General features: G+C 36.6%; 1 protein-coding gene across 5 annotated transcripts in view; it reads left to right on the top strand.

The window, feature by feature from the left end:
• LOC116173317 (regulating synaptic membrane exocytosis protein 1) overlaps nt 1-19,633 on the top strand; it is a 159,843-nt gene that overhangs the window by 99,208 nt on the left and 41,002 nt on the right. For 4 of the 5 annotated variants that reach the window (XM_031490699.1, XM_031490697.1, XM_031490698.1 and 1 more), the window contains one exon: nt 17,557-17,674. In XM_031490699.1, coding sequence (XP_031346559.1) covers nt 17,557-17,674 — 118 coding nt within the window. Of the gene's footprint in view, nt 1-9,552; nt 9,704-17,556; nt 17,675-19,633 lie in introns of those variants that run through there. The other variant, XM_031490700.1, reaches the window with a different exon arrangement.

Here is a 19,633-nt window from a genome sequence, read left to right as displayed (position 1 = left end):
TGTGCGTAATGAGAAATTTTCAGATTCGAGGGAAAACAAAGTGTCATCTTCGTAAAACTAATAGCGGGTGATTTACTTGTGTACATAGAATAAAATGGTGGGAGCACCTCGGGGAGCACTTCATAAATAAATAAGGTCGACTTCACATTCATACGATTCAATTACCGCCGGTAAAAGTTTATACAGGTCGCATTTTAATTTAACCGGCCGAATGAAACCAAGCTGATAACACACGTTAAAGCCATTCAATTACTTTCATTTAATGCCCCATTAGGAAAATATATCTCGGTTACATCTCCTGAAAGCGCAATTTTATTTCAAACATCAATTACATATCCTAGTATTAATAGAAACTTGTGATCATTAGGAAGCAATAAAAGGACGCTGTTTTTATAACATAATAACGGTGTCCTTTATTAGGGTTGTTAAAGGACCGTAATGTGCGACTGTCAACAAGTTTTTATGTGATTTTTTAATTTGCCATAAACGGAATGATTTAAGCAATTTAATATTAAATGGAGCGACATTATTAAAACAGTCAGCGTACCTACTATAATTTTTGACTTATTTACAAGTTATTGCGGATATTGCAATGAAGTAAACTTGTTCTGTCTGTGGTTTAAGTCATTACTTTGGACCATCGAATCTGTTCCATCGGCTTACCGTCTATCTCGCATCTGAAAAGTTAACTTTCTCATTTTTCACTTTTGATAGGTAGTACATTGCAACAATTAAAAAGCATTTGTTAACATTTGACGAAGCCTTTTGGAAGCTCCTTTAGATCTCCACAGCTTCTCGTAACCAGTTAAAGATTCGCGTCCGATAGACTTCGCTAGAAGTAAAATCGCATTCATAATTTATTCATGAGAATGTTTACCACCTCTAAGAACTCGTCCCAAATAAATTCACTACCAAAAATCGCGTGAAGATATACGATTTCACGTGGATTCGCATTAATATTCAGTTCTGAGAGAAGCATATGCTTTTCGAATTAAATTATCTTTAGTAGTGCCTTTTACCTTTTTTTAAGGGATTAAGGTGTTCTCGAAAAGTAACGGTTGAACAAATTTTAAATAACTAGGGTTATAGTCATCATTGTCTACTATTGTCTATCCGGGTCGCAAAATGGATTCTATACACAATTAATTGATTGACAATGCAAAACATTTATTCCGAAACACAATAAAACAAAATTAAAACAAAATCGTTGAAAGAAAGAAAAGCTTACAAAGCCCATTTGGACATATTGCCCCGTACAAATAAAATAAGAAATCTTAAAATCATTTTTCTCAAACAAACACTCGCTGACGGCTTCAGGAAACTTCACTTGTTCTTGATAGCACTGAACTTAATGACAAAAACTGGATTCTTGAATAAAATGACAAATTTTCGATAGCTGTTCGGAAGGTAGCAACTTTTAACTTTTAATAGGAAGAGGACCTTGACAATAAAGACCTCGCTGTGCACTATTACTGCTTGCTTTTTCAACTGTATGAAACTTTTTAAGTAATCGAAACCCACGTTATCTTCTGAAGAACTTAGGTGGACTTGTTTCTGCACAGATTTATTAAAAATATGAAGAACTGCGTCTTCAATAAAATTAAACAAATAGGATTGACCTACTCGTAATTTAGCGTAAACAAATTTATGGACTTTTTAAACTAATAGCAGCTAGCCACCGTTTACTCGTTGTCTCCAGTATTTAACAGAACGCCACTTCCACCATAAGATAATCTCCACCCTTATGAAATCTCAAATAAATCGCCAATCACAACGGACGCGCCAAACGCCCCCCCCCCCCCTTCCGCCGACAATTCTACGAAACACCTTATTTCTTCATTAACAGCACCAGAACATGTGCGTTAATAAATTTTTGCTTGATAAAGCTAATTACAATGACGATAAAATTAAAACGAAAAACCACACAACAGTTCTAAAAGAAAAAACAAACACTGACATACAAATTCAAATAAAATAAATCAACCTTGCGTTTATTCGTAAATAATCCCCAAATTTACTTAATAAAATTAAAATACTATCACATACACGATATCCCGTCATTACATTTGGACCGAAATAACGTCTACATGACGTTTTTACACAACAGCGAAATATTACAGAAAATGGTCTGTGGAATAGTTCATTCCCTAGCAACATAGTTCCCTATAAAAACCGTTTATTGTGTACTAAAACCCTGCGTATATAATACGCTTAAATGATCGAAAAAAAATCAGAAAAATCAAAAGAAAATCTGAAAATTCCTTAGTCTTTCAAACGTCTGGTCCTTAATCTGGTCCTAACGACGGTCGTGCGGTATTCCGACTGATGCAAAAAACTCTCGTTGAAAACTTCAAGAAAACCTCACCACATTTCTACTCAACAATGGCAACACAAACTGGCTTGATTAATATTAATTTTCCATGCGATGGCTGTTCAAAACTTTTATTAAGCAAGAGAGGCTTCTAAAAGGGCTCGTTATCCACTACAAACTGACGTAACTTCTTTCGTTAACGGAAAGACCAACATTAACGTTTCATAAGACTTTAACTTTAATTGCATTTGCACAGATTATTCTGAATAATGACGAAAACTGCGTCTTCAAACAAACGGAAAATCCAGTTATTTCATAAAATTACCGGACAAGGAGACGTGCACACTCTTTAACCCGTCGTGATTTCAATAGCAGTACGGCGAAACAGCCGCCTTAGGCCTTTCTTAGTCATTGAAGTCATTTTCTTTTATTTAATGCATACCACCTCCACAAAACCCCCATACTCATGCTTCCGCTAAATCCAATGTAATACCAATAAGGAGCGCTTGAAGTGTTCCTATTTCACGGCAAAATTAAGCGCAAAAGAAAACGCCTACCTGTAGCCTTTATTATTAGCGCTAAACGCGTCCCAAAAATCACGATAACAACGTCCTTATCGCATTCGAGCAGATAAGGCTTAAATGCGCTCGACCAAATGTTCTTTAATTCCAAATAACGCAATCTTAACATTTTATAATTTGAACAAACAAATCTACATGAAAGAATTTCAAAACCCAAAATAGTTCATTTCGGTACTACCTCGGGTGTGGGTAAAACCCGGACCCGGACCCGGACCCGGACTTGGTGGGTAAAACCCGGACCCGGACCCGGACCCGGACTTGGTGGGTAAAACCCGGACCCGGACCCGGACCCGGAACCGGACTCGGACTTAGTGGATTCTTTCTTTTATATTTTCGTGCATCGTAACATTAAAGCCGTTATGAGGGGCTTGGTAGGGTTCCAAGCATTACCTTTTTCGGTTGGATTGAACCCTTTCTGTGCGTCAAATGCGTTTGGCTCATATTTTCAAAATGCACAAAGAAAGTAGAAATTTGTTTCTTTTGTCAATATTCCTTGTTGTAGTCGCTGTATTAAGTTTTATTTTAGGCGAACGTTAAAGCGGAAGCGGAGCTTATTTTCGCTCGTTCTTACACGATGTTTGTACGCGCTTTAACTTTAGAAGGAATTATTACAGCACGAGGTTGAAATCGCCATAGTATGTTCCAGATCATAAAATAACATCCATATCCCTCCACAAATACAAGAAATATGAACAAAATTGCGCCAGGCATGCGGGTTGGCACATCTTGGTAGCCGTGTGACATAGTCAACATTTAAATAGGGGAATTTGTACCTAGATTACGGCGCAACAATAATCTTCAATTAAAGAGTTTGTTTTGGAAACCTTCTAGCTTTCCGGAAAACTATAAAAAATGAAAAATAAAGGAAACGGTCAAAAAATGCATGCACATACCCAACTTCCTTTAAACTATTAAAGCGATTTTTCTAAAAATTTTAATGTGGATCCTTCAAATCTAATCTGCCCATGCGCACACCCAACTTTCTTATTTGTAAAGGAATTTCTCTGAAGCGGCAAATAAATAATTTTAATCACAGATGCTTCTAGCAAAGCAAGCATATCTCATATTGTAAAAATCAGATGTGCGCTTGCGCATGCTGCGCAATGTCAATTTCCTTATATGTAGCGACATTTTTTTGAATTTTTAACCAATGGTTCTTCTACTGCAGGGAACATATCGCATATTTTAAACATCAGGCGCGAGCTTGCGCACGCTGCGCAATGCTAAGTTTCTTATTTATAAGAAAACATATTTTCCTCTACCTACACATAAATAGTCCGTTATATGAATTTTCGGCAAGTTCTGATCGTTTATGGAAAATGGACTAAAGTAACTCCCCTTAAGGCGAAAACCGCTTTTTCATTTTTGTTTTCGTTAAATTAGGCTTATCTTTTTCTCGTATAAGTAATACACAAAAAATCACCGACAGTTCTTGGTGGTATTGACCATTTTGTTGCAATAAGTCGAAAATGTGACATGTCATGGAAGGTTTACGACGATTTATCGAGTAAGATCAAAAAATTTCCCCCGCAGTAAATATATTTTTATTCATACATAGTTCCTAGGTACCGAGCACCTAACCCTATTTAATCTAATTAATTTATAGTAGCTTTACATTTTATTCATACAAGGTGATCCACGTAGTCCGTTCGTTAGAAGTTTTTAAACTTGTAGTTGAAATAGAAACTTGAAATTTGGTTTACAGCCATAACCGACCATTGCGAATTGAAATATAAAATAATTTCAAGATGGTGCTCCTTCCATAAATACCCCGCAAGTAGTGCCATCTTGGTGTTTTTTTAATAGAAACGTAACATTTTCTATTTTCTTCCTATGCGTTAGTTTATTCTGCATTCAACGCAATTAAAATTTAAGTACCTACCTATCTGTCATAGGTTTTGGCAAATGTCAAATGTAAATCAAATTTCAATTTCTATTCATTTGCAGGTTTAAAAACTTTTAACGAACAAGCTGCGTGAATGTCGCTGTATATTAATTCGATATTTTATTGGAAGTTACTGAGATCGACTGTATCATGTCCAATAAACCAATACCTACTCGGTTTACGGGAACGTCTGTAATGTTCAAAAAAACTGTCGGTGATTTGTAGTGTTTTACTACGAGAAAAAGATAAGCCTAATTTAACGAAAACAAAAATGAAAAAGCGGTTTTCGCCTTAAGGGGAGTTACTTGAGTCCATTTTCCATGAACGATCAGATCTTGCCGAAAATTCATATAACGGACTATTTATGTGTAGGTAGAGGAAAATATGTTTTCTTATAAATAAGAAACTTAGCATTGCGCAGCGTGCGCAAGCTCGCGCCTGATGTTTAAAATATGCGATATGTTCCCTGCAGTAGAAGAACCATTGGTTAAAAATTCAAAAAAATGTCGCTACATATAAGGAAATTGACATTGCGCAGCATGCGCAAGCGCACATCTGATTTTTACAATATGAGATATGCTTGCTTTGCTAGAAGCATCTGTGATTAAAATTATTTATTTGCCGCTTCAGAGAAATTCCTTTACAAATAAGAAAGTTGGGTGTGCGCATGGGCAGATTAGATTTGAAGGATCCACATTAAAATTTTTAGAAAAATCGCTTTAATAGTTTAAAGGAAGTTGGGTATGTGCATGCATTTTTTGACCGTTTCCTTTATTTTTCATTTTTTATAGTTTTCCGGAAAGCTAGAAGGTTTCCAAAACAAACTCTTTAATAGAAGATTATTGTTGCGCCGTAATCTAGGTACAAATTCCCCTATTTAAATGTTTACTATGTCACACGGCTACCAAGATGTGCCAACCCGCATTCCTGGCGCAATTTTGTTCATATTTCTTGTATTTGTGGAGGGATATGGATGTTATTTTATGATCTGGAACATATTATGACGATTTCAACCTCGTACTGTAATAATTCCTTCTAAAGTTAAAGCGCGTATACAAACATCGTGTAAGAACGAGCGAAAATAAGCTCCGCTTCCGCTTTAACGTTCGCCTAAAATAAAACTTAATACAGCGACTACAACAAGGAATATTGACAAAAGAAACAAATTTCTACTTTCTTTGTGCATTTCGAAAATATGAGCCAAACGCATTTGACGCACAGAAAGGGTTCAATCCAACCGAAAAAGGTAATGCTTGGAACCCTACCAAGCCCCTTATAACGGATTTAATGTTACGATGCACGAAAATATAAAAGAAAGAATCCACTAAGTCCGAGTCCGGGTCCGGGTCCGGGTTTTACCTACCAAGTCCGGCTCCGGGTCCGGGTCCGAGTTTTACCCACCAAGTCCGGGTCCGGGTCCGGGTCCGGGTCCGGGTTTTACCCACACCCGTACTACCTCTGCTTCCACATTTCCTGGAAGCTGAGTCCACAAAGTTTCACAACTGGCCGACGGCGGTAGATTCCACTAGTGGCTAGAACTCACGTTCACCACCCTGAATTTCCCATCTTCTACAGGGAACACTTTCACTACCCTTCCAAAAGGCCATTTGTTACGTCGATCACGCCAAAAATTAGGACCCAAAATGATTCAGATATCTACAACTCTAAATAATCACATCGGAAGTATCCATGTTATGTTACTACTCAAAATGGGGTGGACATCTATGAAAATGGGAAGAAAATTAAAAACTTATAGCCAGAAGATGACGGCCACGTCGAAACCACTAAAAAAAATAAGAAGTGTGGGGGAGGGGGGCGGTTTAGAGTTTTCTTCCTATTTTCATCTAAATAATAACCCATTTGGTGTCCAATCTAGGGAGATACGCCTTCGTCCATCTATTCCAAAAATACATAGCAAGGAGTTGAGCTGGACGCCACTGAGCTCTTATCATGTACAAATTTTCCTGAATCTTTATTCGATGAATCAATTTCAATTAACAAGTTGCATTCCAAATCGTTCAATACATGCGTAAGAGGACGGTTGTTAACGGAGTTCTCCATTTCTGTCATTACGGTTTTCAGTACCTCTTTCCTTGGAGCCACTTCATGGAAAACAGTCCAAACTGCTTTTATCACTGTTCCAACAAGTTGTTCGCAGCTTCCACCCTTGTGGGGACTATCTGGAGGAATGACCATTCAGTCTCCTCCATAGTTACAGTACGCGAGATTCTGTTCTTATCTAACTCAAAAAGAGTTTTTTTTAGTTCCTCCGAAGCACCCATGAAGTTTGTCTCGTTATCACTCCTTATCATTCCCAGATTCTTGAGCAACATTGTCTCGCCATGAACCGTCTCAACGGTAGCAATCTCCAAATGAACAGCTCGAAGGGCAAGGCATGTAAACAAGACTCCATAGCGTTTCTACCTTCGCCTTACAACATTTACATACAATGGGTCAAAATAATCGACTACTGTGAAAGTGAATGGGCGATTAAATTCATTCACACTCCACCGAAACGAGGTCCATCGGCTGATCAGTGATCACCCAGATCCATCCATTCACCATTCTCATACGATTCATGCCGTCAGCTAATAACTGAATAGAGTAGATGTATCGTCAGCGACTCATTTCGTTTCATATAAAAACGCTAAATTTATAGCAAAGTGGAAAACCTGAGCAAAATCAATATGTAACGATTCCTATAGATAAGACGCACTGACATTTCTGACTGAATCTACACAGCATTGGAACATCACCTGATTGAAAACAGCAAATATCGCTTTTCTGATCTAAACATTTATCAAATCATACGCAAATGTAGTTATATAATGCATAGGAGCAACACGAACTTAGATCCGGAGGGCTATTTGTAAATCTTGAGGCGCAACACAGTCAATATAAACTTACTAGTAGAGAGATACAGTGGCGCTTACAGTAAAAAATGCGCACTTACACGTAACCATAAACTTTCCAAAAGAGGACATTTACGCATTCCGCAAACTTGCACAAATATTAGGTTAACCTACCCGCGTTTACACGCGCTACGTGTTAAAATAATCTTCAAACCATTGTAAAATCCCACAAGCAAGCGGAATAGCTAAATAAACAGCGTCACGAACGTTAGTTACCCTAAAATGAATCAGTCTAGTTGTAACCTAAATGTCATTTAACAAAGTCGTCAATGTGGTAGTAGAGGTGCTCCGCCGGCACCCTTAATTAAGAATGATGGTGGCACTTTGTAATTTGTGAGCTATTCTAAAACCACTTTAGTTAAAGATGTTATTAAGTTGTTAATACCTCTTGAAGTTAAAGTTACATCTGTAAATCTTCCAAGCGTGGAAATGGGATAAATTCCGCCCGATTGGAAACGCGATAATTTCCCCGCAATTCCTAATTTTATTTTTAAATAAAGTTTCCCACTTGCCATAGGTACGTTCGCGCAACGAGAACAAATATTTATTTTCTTCGTATTTCTTTGCGACTTCTTCAATTTCCTTCTTTTACCTATTTTATGATGTAGTATCTCTGACTCGTGTTAGTGGATGTACTGTTGATAAATGGTCCTAGTGGTTATATTTCTTATTTTGGATTCCTTTTATACCTTCCATTTATAATCGTGCCTCGTCTAACGAAATTGTATGCGTTGAGTGTAATTTAATGGAAACCGAAGTTAAAGGGGAAGTGGAAATTCCTTACCTCTTAGGTGATCCCCTGTGAAATTTTATTATAGTTTAATGCGTATAAATTTCATGAAAAACAACTTGCTCAATACGTTTCATTATTGAGTATAAAAACCCTCTATTCCACGACCATTGTTTCATTGAAAGTATCTGAATCATTATCAATACCTGATTCTGACTCAAATTCCTCCAATGAAATAATGAAGGTTGGAATGTTTTCAAACGAAATATTTCCCATATATTTCACCCAGTTTTCCGAAATTAGTTTTTCACAATGATTACAAGAATTTTGCCACATGTCAGAAGTACAATTTGAAAGAGCTTCAAGCCATAAATATTTAACCTTGTCCTTGGATGAAAGCTGAGAATTTATACGCTTGTTGTAGTAAGTTTTACAGAACCCCCATGCCATTTCAATAGGATTATACTGGCAATGGTACGGAGGCAATCTTAGAACTCCGTGCCCATTCTCTTTCAAAAACTCGTCAGTCACGTAACGTTTGTTATTGTCTTTCCTAAAATGTTCAATTAAACTCCGAAGATAATTTTTGGTAATTTTGCCCTCAATTTTGACATTGTGTTTAATCAACCAATCCTGCATCTGATCCTTTTTCCAATTACGTGAGGGTAATTTTTCCAACTGCACCGAATGATGCGGTGCATTGTCCAAGATCACCACACATTTACCTTGAATTTTGTTCAGAGCAGAAAGTAATTGATTAACCACCCAATTTTGAAAAATCTCCCCGTTCATGGTTTTGTGATAATCCCTATCGTTACTATTTGAAGTTTGTAATAGATTACACCCTTCCAAAGATCCAAAACGAGACCCCGAATGCAAAACAGTAAGGCGCTTCCCTTCTGATTTAATTGAGGCGTTGAAAGCCAAAGTGGTACAAGTCCCAAAATTGCAGTTTTGAGATAACAGCGACCTCTATATGTTATTGGGGAAAAGTACCATGTGACAAAATTTAAAAAATCTCACTTTTAAATTAGACCTGTAGATTGCGCTAGTGAGATCTGCATAATAACGTTTATTTTTCATTTGCCTATTATATGTCAATTATACCACTTTGCCATTAAATGGAATTGCAGATATATTATTAGTGCATTTTTCTTGTAATGGTGAAATGTGTTTTGTCGACATTAAAAATGAGTTGTAGTGATACTGAAAGTGAGCCATTTCCTTCTAGTGAAAGTGAGTACGAACCAGAGGATTACTCATCATCAGAGCCATCAGATTCAGGTAAGTATGCGTGGTTACAAATTCAATGGTTGCACTTCAAGAAATCTGAGCCGTATGTAACGAGTGGTTTTATTTCGCGCCAAATTTCATTAAAAAATTTCGAATTTCTTGTCATGATAGTGCACCCTGTATATTTCATTATTTGTTCCGGTTAGAAATTTTGTGTTTGGGCATTTCGGTTCGCTCAAGACTATGGTCCGATAGATTTAATTTCGCTCAGATTTAATTTCGTCGTGGGAAGAGTGCAAAGCTGATTGACGTCATCATGAGTAATGCGAGTTTGTTTGTCGTTAGTTTATCAACGTTGGCGCCGTCTGGACCGAGAAAAGGAGCGGATGTAGCATCGAGCCGTCAACAGATAAGGCCTTTCCACGTCATCAGCAGAAAACCGTGAGATCAGTTGGGTCAGCAGTTCTTTGAGGTTAATGACGAAGTTAGAGTGGGTTAAGTCTTATTTATCTGAACCAATGGGAGAAGTTCTAGCGGGAGCCATTTTTGTTTTATGGTAATTTGGGTGTGGTTTTTTCATTTCAATTCTGAAGAAGGGGATCGTTTTTGAAGAAGACTCGCGGTTAGTACTTCAAGCGGTCAACACGTACCTTGAGCGAAAGTTTTGGTACACTTGGCGGTTTGAGCCACCGGCTTATTTCGGTTGCTCCCAGTTGCGTGCTTTTTGCACCCGTTCCGAAGTGTTATTTTCTTTTCGTGTTGATTTTTTTGGCGAAGAAGACCCAGTTTCTAATCAGGTGATATTTGGGCGAACCCTTGAGCTTCATCCCAGTTTACTTTGGATGCAGTGAATCGCGTTAGGATACGTTGTGTTTTCTCGAGGATATATAATTCAAAGTGCTGCCCTAGTCCTCAAGGCGCAGAATTTCGGGATCCGCCCCAGGTGGAATTTCCTACTAGTGCCGTAAGGTCATTTGTCGAAGGAGCGCTGCGTTTCGGAGAGATATTTGCCCCAAGAAGAGCTGGTGAAATAATACTTTGAACCATCACAGTTTCCCGTCGGATAGTGATCATAAAAGTTTGTGTTCTGCCGTACCGCTAACTCAAAAATCTGTATTCCGCAGGCGGTCAAAGCTAATAAACTAATAAAATAAAAATTAAATACACTGTGCTGTGTAGAAACTTTGGCAACTAGCCGTCTCCCACTCGCCACGCGAAGGATTTCCGGGACTAAGTTTCCGTTCAAACACTAAACTTTGCTTTCGTTCCGAGGAAGGATAGGCACCGTGGATTTTTGGTTTCCGTGTGTTAAATTCAAGCCAACCCCTAGGAAGTCACAGAGACTAAGTGTCAGATCACATCCACCCTGTACCAGAGGAAAGAGCAGTTCACAAGATCGGCTGTACAAATGTTGTAAAGGTTAGTCTAATTAAATTTGTAACATTCTGTAAAATTCCACTTTTTGGTAATTAAGCTATAGTAAAAAAATTTTTGATTTGATTGTTTATTAAAGTCCAATGAACGATTACCAAAGAGTAGGATAAATTTTTGTGTTTATTTAAATAAGTCCCAGCCCACGCTGGATTAAAAACTGATTACCTGTTGTTGCATTTTTTTCAAACTGTAGAGGATGGCCACCCCTTGAGTAAATTAGTTTCACCTGTTAAGGTTTTTTAGTTAGTAGTTGTCATTGTTAAGCTATTGTTTTTACAAGTAGAATAGAAGAACTGCTAGATCCCTGTAAATTGTTGATTGTATCGCTAATCTCATTTCAATATATTATCTATTTGGTTTCAATGTGCCTGTCTTTAACGAAGAACGAGGGGAAGGAAAGGGAGGAGTAGGAGTTGAGGCAGGAGACTGGTAGGCGGCAGGTTAAGGTTGTTACGCAGTTTCAAAAGAGTTAAAAGCCCACCGATTTAAATTAGCCGGAGCATTTATTTTTATCGATTGAGCAGCCTGAGAAGAAGACGGTTTGCCTTGCCGGGCGGAACCGATGGTAATTTTCAAGTCCAGAAGGAACCCCCGTAGCACGTACAAAATTTTTTATAAAGAAACGCTCAATGAAAACTATCCTTTCAATGCTATTAGTTTACTGCCAAACCAAAGAGGTGCTCCTAAAATGTTCAAGGCCATCGAGCTTTCGTCTCTGTATCAGGGCCCACTTGAAATTAATGATAAAAAGAAGAAAAATATGGAAGAACTTTTTCAATTTATTCCTCAGATTCATCACAATTACTTCAAGGATGTAATTGGAAATTGTGACGTTGAAGATCCTGGACCACTTGAAGAATTGGAAGAAGAAGATGGTGACAGTTAGTTTCCCCATTGTTTTGGAATATACTCGTGTTTTTATTTTTCATATAAATTATGTTTTATTTCCTCTTTTGGTAATAAATTTTTAAAAACGTTTTAAATTTTATTGTGTCTCATTGCAACGTTTTTTTAAGGTATAATAACTTTTTGTTCTTATTATTACAGAGCAAAAAATCTATTATTGTGGTATACCAAAACATATATTAAAAAGTATTGAAAGTCATAGTGGTCTAAGTCACAAAAAAGGTCAAAAAGGTAACAAAATTTTAAAAATCAAACTACCTTCCAATCTATATATTTTATTTAGACCTTCACAAATAAAATTATCACAAAAAAGCGTTTATATTTATGTTCAGGATTTTTTAATTGACGTGCAACTTTAGGTTAATTTATCTAAAAACAAAGTTTTTGGACTTAGACCATGCTGGCTCTCAAAGCCTCAATTATAGACGGATTACTTTTAATTTCTGAATCGTGTACCCATTTTCGGGCGCTGGATCCATTTTGAAAAATCCAGGTTTCGTCCAGATACACGAATGTCCTATTTTCACTAGAATTTTGGTATTGCAAGAATTTCCGCAAAAACGTAATTTGGATGCAACATGTCTTTGTTCACAGAGAATTTTACGTCCATTTACGTGTTTGTATTTATAACCCATTGATTTTAGAATGTTATATAAAATAGTTTTCCCCTTATCAAAATCAAAATTTTCCCGCGCTCCCTTAATAATCCAGCCAAAGTGTTCATTTTTCGAGTGATAATTCCAAATCAGTTGTTGCAAATCTTCCCGAAATGAAAAATTTTTATATATAACATCAGTTTTAGGTCGTTGACTAAAAGGTTGCAATTCAAAAGTATCCAGCCGGATAATTCGTTCAATGGTTTTTTCTGATACCTAGAATGGTACAATCCCCAAAATTAGACCAAAAGTTAAGTTTAATGCATCCCAAATGTCACTAAGCCGAGCTAAGGTTTCCGCTTTCCTTAGGTCTGCTTTGTAATGCCTGTTAGGCCTTTAAAATTTGCATTTTCGCATCTGAGTTTATGATTTTTGGCATATTTGCTTAATACTCCAGTATGCAGATAATTTTGGCCTGAAAAAGGTGGTGTAAAAGATTTTATTACTTTAAATGGTCCATTTGGGTCCAAATAACATGGATTTGAAGAGTGCATACTACTTTTTCCCGGCACAACTTTTGGCAGTCAAAAAACCTCAAAATGTTTGGACTTTTTTCAGTTTTTCGCTTAAAACTCGAAAACGCCATATTTTATGAATAACACTTCTTCAAAAAAAAAGAAAACAAAACCCTGTTGATTGAAAAATTGTTAAAAGCGATCAATGAACACCCATTTTTCCAACTTTTCTAAAAAACTGAGGTAACCTTTTTTTTAATGCGCTGTCTCCTAAAGGAACGATAAAATTCACTACCCCCTTCCTAAAGATTGTAGGACTTCCGAGTTCAAAAAGTACCAACAATTAAAAATTGGATCAATTTCTGAAATGTGTTGGAAATTATTGAATGAGCCGGAATGAACAAGACAAATTGCTTGAATGGCTCTCCCAACACCACCCTTTCACTGCAACTGATGCCCTCATGTCGCTAAGCAGCGGCATTTGTGACGTTTAAGCCGTAAAGGTCAGTCCGCCTTACCCCTTGTCTAATAACTGGCAAGCGAAAGTTTCATATAAATTGTAAGGTGCTGCGTCATGAAAAAAGCAACCCCGAACTTGTAAAGTCCCTAAGAACATTGTTTTGGGTGTAATGCTTGCCAAAACCACGTCTTTTGTTCAAGTTACTAATGATTTTGGACATTTTCGACTTTCTACATTATTTCAGGTTATTTCTAAATTGTAAGAAACTTGTCTTTAAAAAACACATCAAAACTTCTATTCCCAAATGACATCGTTTGTGGTTGCGTTACCAGCATATTGATTTCATTTCCAAAATTCACTAACACGCTTCAACTACAGTATGTGTAGTTAATTTTCATATCAAATTTAATGAGCGTGGTTGGAGCACCCGAAATTTAAAACATCTCTAAAACTGTCGTTTTAGATGTTACACTTACCCAAACCACGTCTTTACGCAATGGGCTAATGACTTTGAATTTTCTACAGTATTTCTAATGTGTTTTACAACGTCCCTTGGGGATCAATAAAGCACCTCCTTGGGTAGGAATTTTACAGATCAGAAAGGCATGCCCGAAACCTGAGTATAGCCGCAAGTTCAATCGTTCCATTTGTCATAGTTACTAAGACTAATACCATTAAACACTCATGCAAGAAGTAATAATAAAAGAAACAAGACAAAATTATCTGGTCTGAATATGCGAAAAATGGAAATCCACTTTTCTTCAACTCTAAAGAAGTTTGTGAATACGTTGATATATTGAATGCATTTTTGGACCAATTGAATGGCTCTAATAAGGACCCGGATTTAACATGAATACAGAGAGAAAGAATGAAATTGCTAGTCACCCTTTTCGTACAGTTTTTAGGCATGAGGTGACACATAATAATCTTGAGTTGCATGCGTTTCGATTTCAAGCAATTTCATTTTGCGAAGGTATTTGGTTCACTCGTATCAAATTAATTCAAAATTAGTAAACTCTGCGACAATTATTATTAAATCTAATAAAAAGGCAAGTGCGGTTTTTGTTAAGAATGAAATTATCAACAGACTTCTAAACACCTGTTTAAAATGCCGACGCCGCCGACGCAATGGATCGCACATGTGTTTCCAATTGTAGACTCGGATAGATAAGATGATTGTAATTGTCGTGTAGAAATTTTTGATTTGGAAAATGATTGATTGAAACTAACGGCAGTTATTACATGTGTGGAGGTAAATTTCCATACACAATATTTAGTCACACTTTACCTATTGTCGAAATCATTTTGCATTGTATGCCCAATGTTTAAATGTAAAAATCCAAATTACTTACTGCATTTTACGCGGTATCTAATCTGTGCTTGTCAAAATTCACCCTTGGCTTACTTGATTTCGGTACTAGGCACTCTCCTTCGAACCATTTGGAATTTTTGGACACCATTCCGCACAAGATGCACTGCACTTCGCGTTAACACGATCGAATGATTTGGTCATAAGTTATATTTTTGAAGGAGGGGCGATAACGTAAGCAGGTAGAGATTAATCACCTAATGCGCTTATCTGCACATGCGGTCACTTTTACCTTTCAATATTTGTTTTGCCGTACCGAATGAAGTCGTTGCTGATAAAATATGACATGTGAACTACAATTTTTTGACCCATGAGATCGTTCTAAATTAATTTTCATTCTCACATGGAAAAAGTCAAAATCTGACTTTCCTTGTCTACCTTCCAATTGCATTTTGTCACTGAAATAGCTTTCTTTGGCTCGTTCAAAAATAAATCTATATGAAAAAGCGGCGGTAGTAAAGTATTGGAATGGAGTGTCAAAAGCAAGTATGGGGAAGAATTTAAGAAGATTTCGAAAGGATTTCTGAGGATTTATATCCGATTTCAGGGATTTCCGTGGATCTCCAGGAATTGACGGGGAGCTTACGGGATTTCTTTGATCGCTTGTAAACATTTTTCTATTGGACCGATTTTGTTTGTTCATCTTTTGATCGACGCAGTATTGTGTTTTCTTTAATTTACCAAAGAAATGTTATTAGTAAAATATGGACCGTTTTCGAGTTTTAAGCGAAAAACTGAAAAAAGTTCGAACATTTTGAGGTTTTTTGGCTGCCAAAAGTTGTGCCGGGAAAAAATTGGTGTGCACTCTTCAAATACATGTTATTTGGACCCAAATGGACCATTTAAAATGATAAAATCGTGTACACCACCTTTTGTAGGAATCGGCCATTCTGACTGCTCCGCATACTGGACTATAATTTTATAAATCACAATTGACTGATACCTACGTATCCATGACGCCGATATACAAATATATTAGGTCTAGTGGCAAACAAAGTATGAAAGCACTGACAACATTGCATGTTTAACCTCAAATAGTCAAATTAGATCCCTCCTGTACTTCTTCACAGCTGATTCCGACAGGGATTTTTAATTTTATTAAACCTAAAAACAACATTCCATTGCCACGTACTTGGACAATAACTATTGAACGGAGTACACCTGACTACTTTTCCGGCTTCCTGTCAACTTAGCAGACTCATATTTCGAAACATACACATTCATAATGAAAAGTGAAATTTTATATTAAACAAGCAAATGAACAACGTCTGTTCCCAAAAATACAGCATATTAATCAGCCGTTTTGATCCCGTAAATGCAAAAACTCAATTATGCGCCTCGAGTACCTTAATTACTATACTCTAAGTACTTAGTGCTTCTTCCGTTGAAAGAAATCGTGGTGGCAATCCTCCACTAAAATTAATCAACGGCTTATGACCACTTTTTGCTACCTACTCTCATAATATCGAGCTTAATTGCGTTTTGAATACGACGTTGAATAAATTAAACTCGGCGGGCGTTAAATGTGTCAGTTTCAATAAAGATAGCGTAATTAAATTGATTATCAGAATTTCCGGATCTTTCTCCTTTCACTTTTGTTTCCTAAATGAGCTTCATACTTTTCACTTGACAAAATAAACTCTAACTTAGGAAAATCGGGAATTAGAATAAATGACGGTCGCCGACGTCGCGGGCGAAATAAATTACTCTCCATCGACATTCATTTTCTTGCCGAACCGTCATTGTCACACGGGTTTTCTTTACAAAAACAAATTAATGCGCAATACAAGACCAGAACTTTTTGTTTCGAACAGCCGTTTTTACACATTTATGTAAACGAATCATTGGTAATTCTGTGGGGTGACGATGTAATCACGAATTCAACATTTTTATTTTGATTTAGAATCAAAATGTATTGGCGCTATTATTTTCAAATTACCAGTTGTTTTTTTGTGTAATTAATAAAAAACTGAAACATTGCGTTTTCCGTTCTTTGAATTACAATTTTAAAATATCCGGGGATAAACAAAGCAATTTATCGTTTCGGAGTGGTTCGCTGATGATGACAGTCTTGCTATTGAAACGCGTTTTAATATATTATTGTGGCTTTTTGGTATTTTGTTTTACTGTTTGCTATTTTTTCACGTAGACTTTCTGGTTTCAGCAATACTTGCCATACCGACGACTACAGTTGCGGTTATTACTTTCCCTTATAATAGTCCGGCGATGAAGATTACAGCTGCTGGTCTTAGCTCTAAATTGCATCGTAGCTACTGAAAGAAATTCACGGAAATTTTGTTTCTTAAATTAAAAACTTCACTGGTTTTTACTTAATTTACCGCGAAATTGTTGGCACCGCTCCTGAACCCTTCCGTGAGCCAAGCATTCAATTTTCTCGCTTTTGATAAGTAACCCTACCCTACGGAAGTCTGAACGTAAACAACCCATATCTCCCGTACGGTAGAGCAGAGGGGGTTGTAAACATAATCCATTTCAGCAGTTGCGTTTGTTATGGTGATCAAAATATGTCGAAATTGGCCAAAAAGGGGTTAGCATCTTGATTTTCTGTATATCGACAATCTAGTTTGCTGATGCAACCACCAACTGTACTTTTGTTGTTTTAGATGGTGACTGCTGAACCAACTGATGGAGGGACGGCCACCGATGGAGGTGACAGTGGCACCACCTTCGGTAAACTTAAGCAGACACTATCATCATCCCTTTTAACAGCCCAAGATAAAGGTAAATATGCAGTTATTTCTAACAATGAACCCACATTTTGAAAAATACACTGTCATTGTTTAACCGTTACATTGCATGGTTTGGTAACTTTTCAGATTTAATATTAATATTGTAACATAATAGCGCATGAATCACAGTATATAGTGTCCAGTATACTGCATACAGACCTTAGAAAGACTCGTTATGCTGAGGAAAATAAAGAATTATGATTTTGATGGTATTTTTCGGTGTCTTCTAAGTACTCTTTCCACAGAGAAATCCCAACCAATGGTAGGAAAAGGTTTATAAAGAACCTATAATACTGTAGTTAATGTTAGATGGTAGTATGGTTGGTCAGGCGTTACAAACTTTTAGAAGTACTTATGGCGGTCTGGAAAATACTTCCCCTTCTAGAGGGTGTTCAGGTCCTGTATTGTATTATACACCCTTATATTTTTTAATGAATCTTTACCTACGCATACGATAAATTGCTTGCAATAATAAGGGACTATTCTTGAATAGGTGTAAGTGTATTTTGGGTTTTGCGCTCTTTAATGATCTAGAATTGTATACAAATGATAGATATACACATACTAGCTATATTGCAAAATAACAAAAAAATGAAAAGCGGAAAAATTATTCTGGAAACTATAATCCTTATTCCAAAAGTGGTTTAATTTTAAGATTTTCGTTAATTACTCGAAAGGTTCTTTACAGTAACAGGTCAGATGCAACGCAACGAAAATTCTCTCTCACTATCTTTTTATCTTTCTGTTTCAGACAAAATTCTGTCAACAAAATTTCGTGGCTTAACTCAAACCTAAACATTACTAAATGTAAAGTGGTGTCATACTCACGAAAAAATCAACCTCTTCGTTATACATATACAATAGCCAACGAAACGTTAAATAGAGTCACCATGGTCAAAGATTTAGGCGTCACTTTTGATAATATGTTGAACGTTTGCGTTTCATATTAATGACATGGTAAATAAAGCAATGAAAGTAGCGGGGTATGTTATACGCGTCAGCGCGGAATTTTCCAGCATCGCAACAATTAAATCTCTCTACACAACATTGGTTCGACCTAAACTGGAATACGGAGCAATCATATGGAGTCCACTGTACAAAAAGTACGAAAATGACATCGAACATGTGCAGAGGAGAATTATTAAATATATGTGTTTCCGCAAGGATGGTCACTACCCGGAAAGAGGCTACCCCCAGGCAATTATGCTAGAAAACTTTGATCTTGTCCCGCTAGTAGTTAGGAGAAGGCGAATGGCTGTTACTTATCTATATAAGCTTGTGCACAACCTAACTGACTGCAATTTGCTACATAACTCGATAAAATTTTATATACCACGTCCCTCATCTAGGAATAAAATCACATTTCAATTGCCAAGATGTAGAACCAATATCAGACAAAGCTCACCGATTTATACAATGTGTTATCACTATAATGATATTTCAAGTCATGTAGATATTTTTCACACTCCATTACCTATCATTCTTAATTATATTACTTAGTTATTATTTTTTTTTACGAGTTAGTTACTTCATTAATTTTTACTCTCTCACTTATAATTTTGTCCTATTCTAGGGTTTTGTATTACACCTGTTTGGACAATAAAGATTATTAAAACTGAAGACCAGTGCTAGGTGGGTGGGTGATCTAAAAAACTCGATTTTTTCTTACTTCTTACGATTTTTCGTAAATTAGACAATGTTGTTCCTTATCAAGTATATGTATGTACCAGGGTATGAACACAACAAATTCAGTGAAATTCTTTCCATTTTCGTAGTCCGGGAAAGAATTGCAGTCAGTGGCACTTTTTTTTCGAATTCTCAGTAAAGTAATTCCAGATTTGTGATTTTCATCTTCAAAAACCCCATATACCAAATTTCGTCGAAATCAGATTTTTTTTTCACCCTCCAAGTAGCGGTGCGCCTTTTTTTGAATTTTGAAAAAGAATTTTAA

This window comes from Photinus pyralis, unplaced genomic scaffold (genome assembly GCF_008802855.1).
Source record: "Photinus pyralis isolate 1611_PpyrPB1 unplaced genomic scaffold, Ppyr1.3 Ppyr1.4_LG6, whole genome shotgun sequence".
Classification (NCBI taxonomy): Eukaryota; Metazoa; Arthropoda; class Insecta; order Coleoptera; family Lampyridae; genus Photinus; species Photinus pyralis.
The sequence above is the reverse complement of the archived record's forward strand: the minus strand, read 5'-3'. Positions and strand labels throughout refer to the sequence as shown.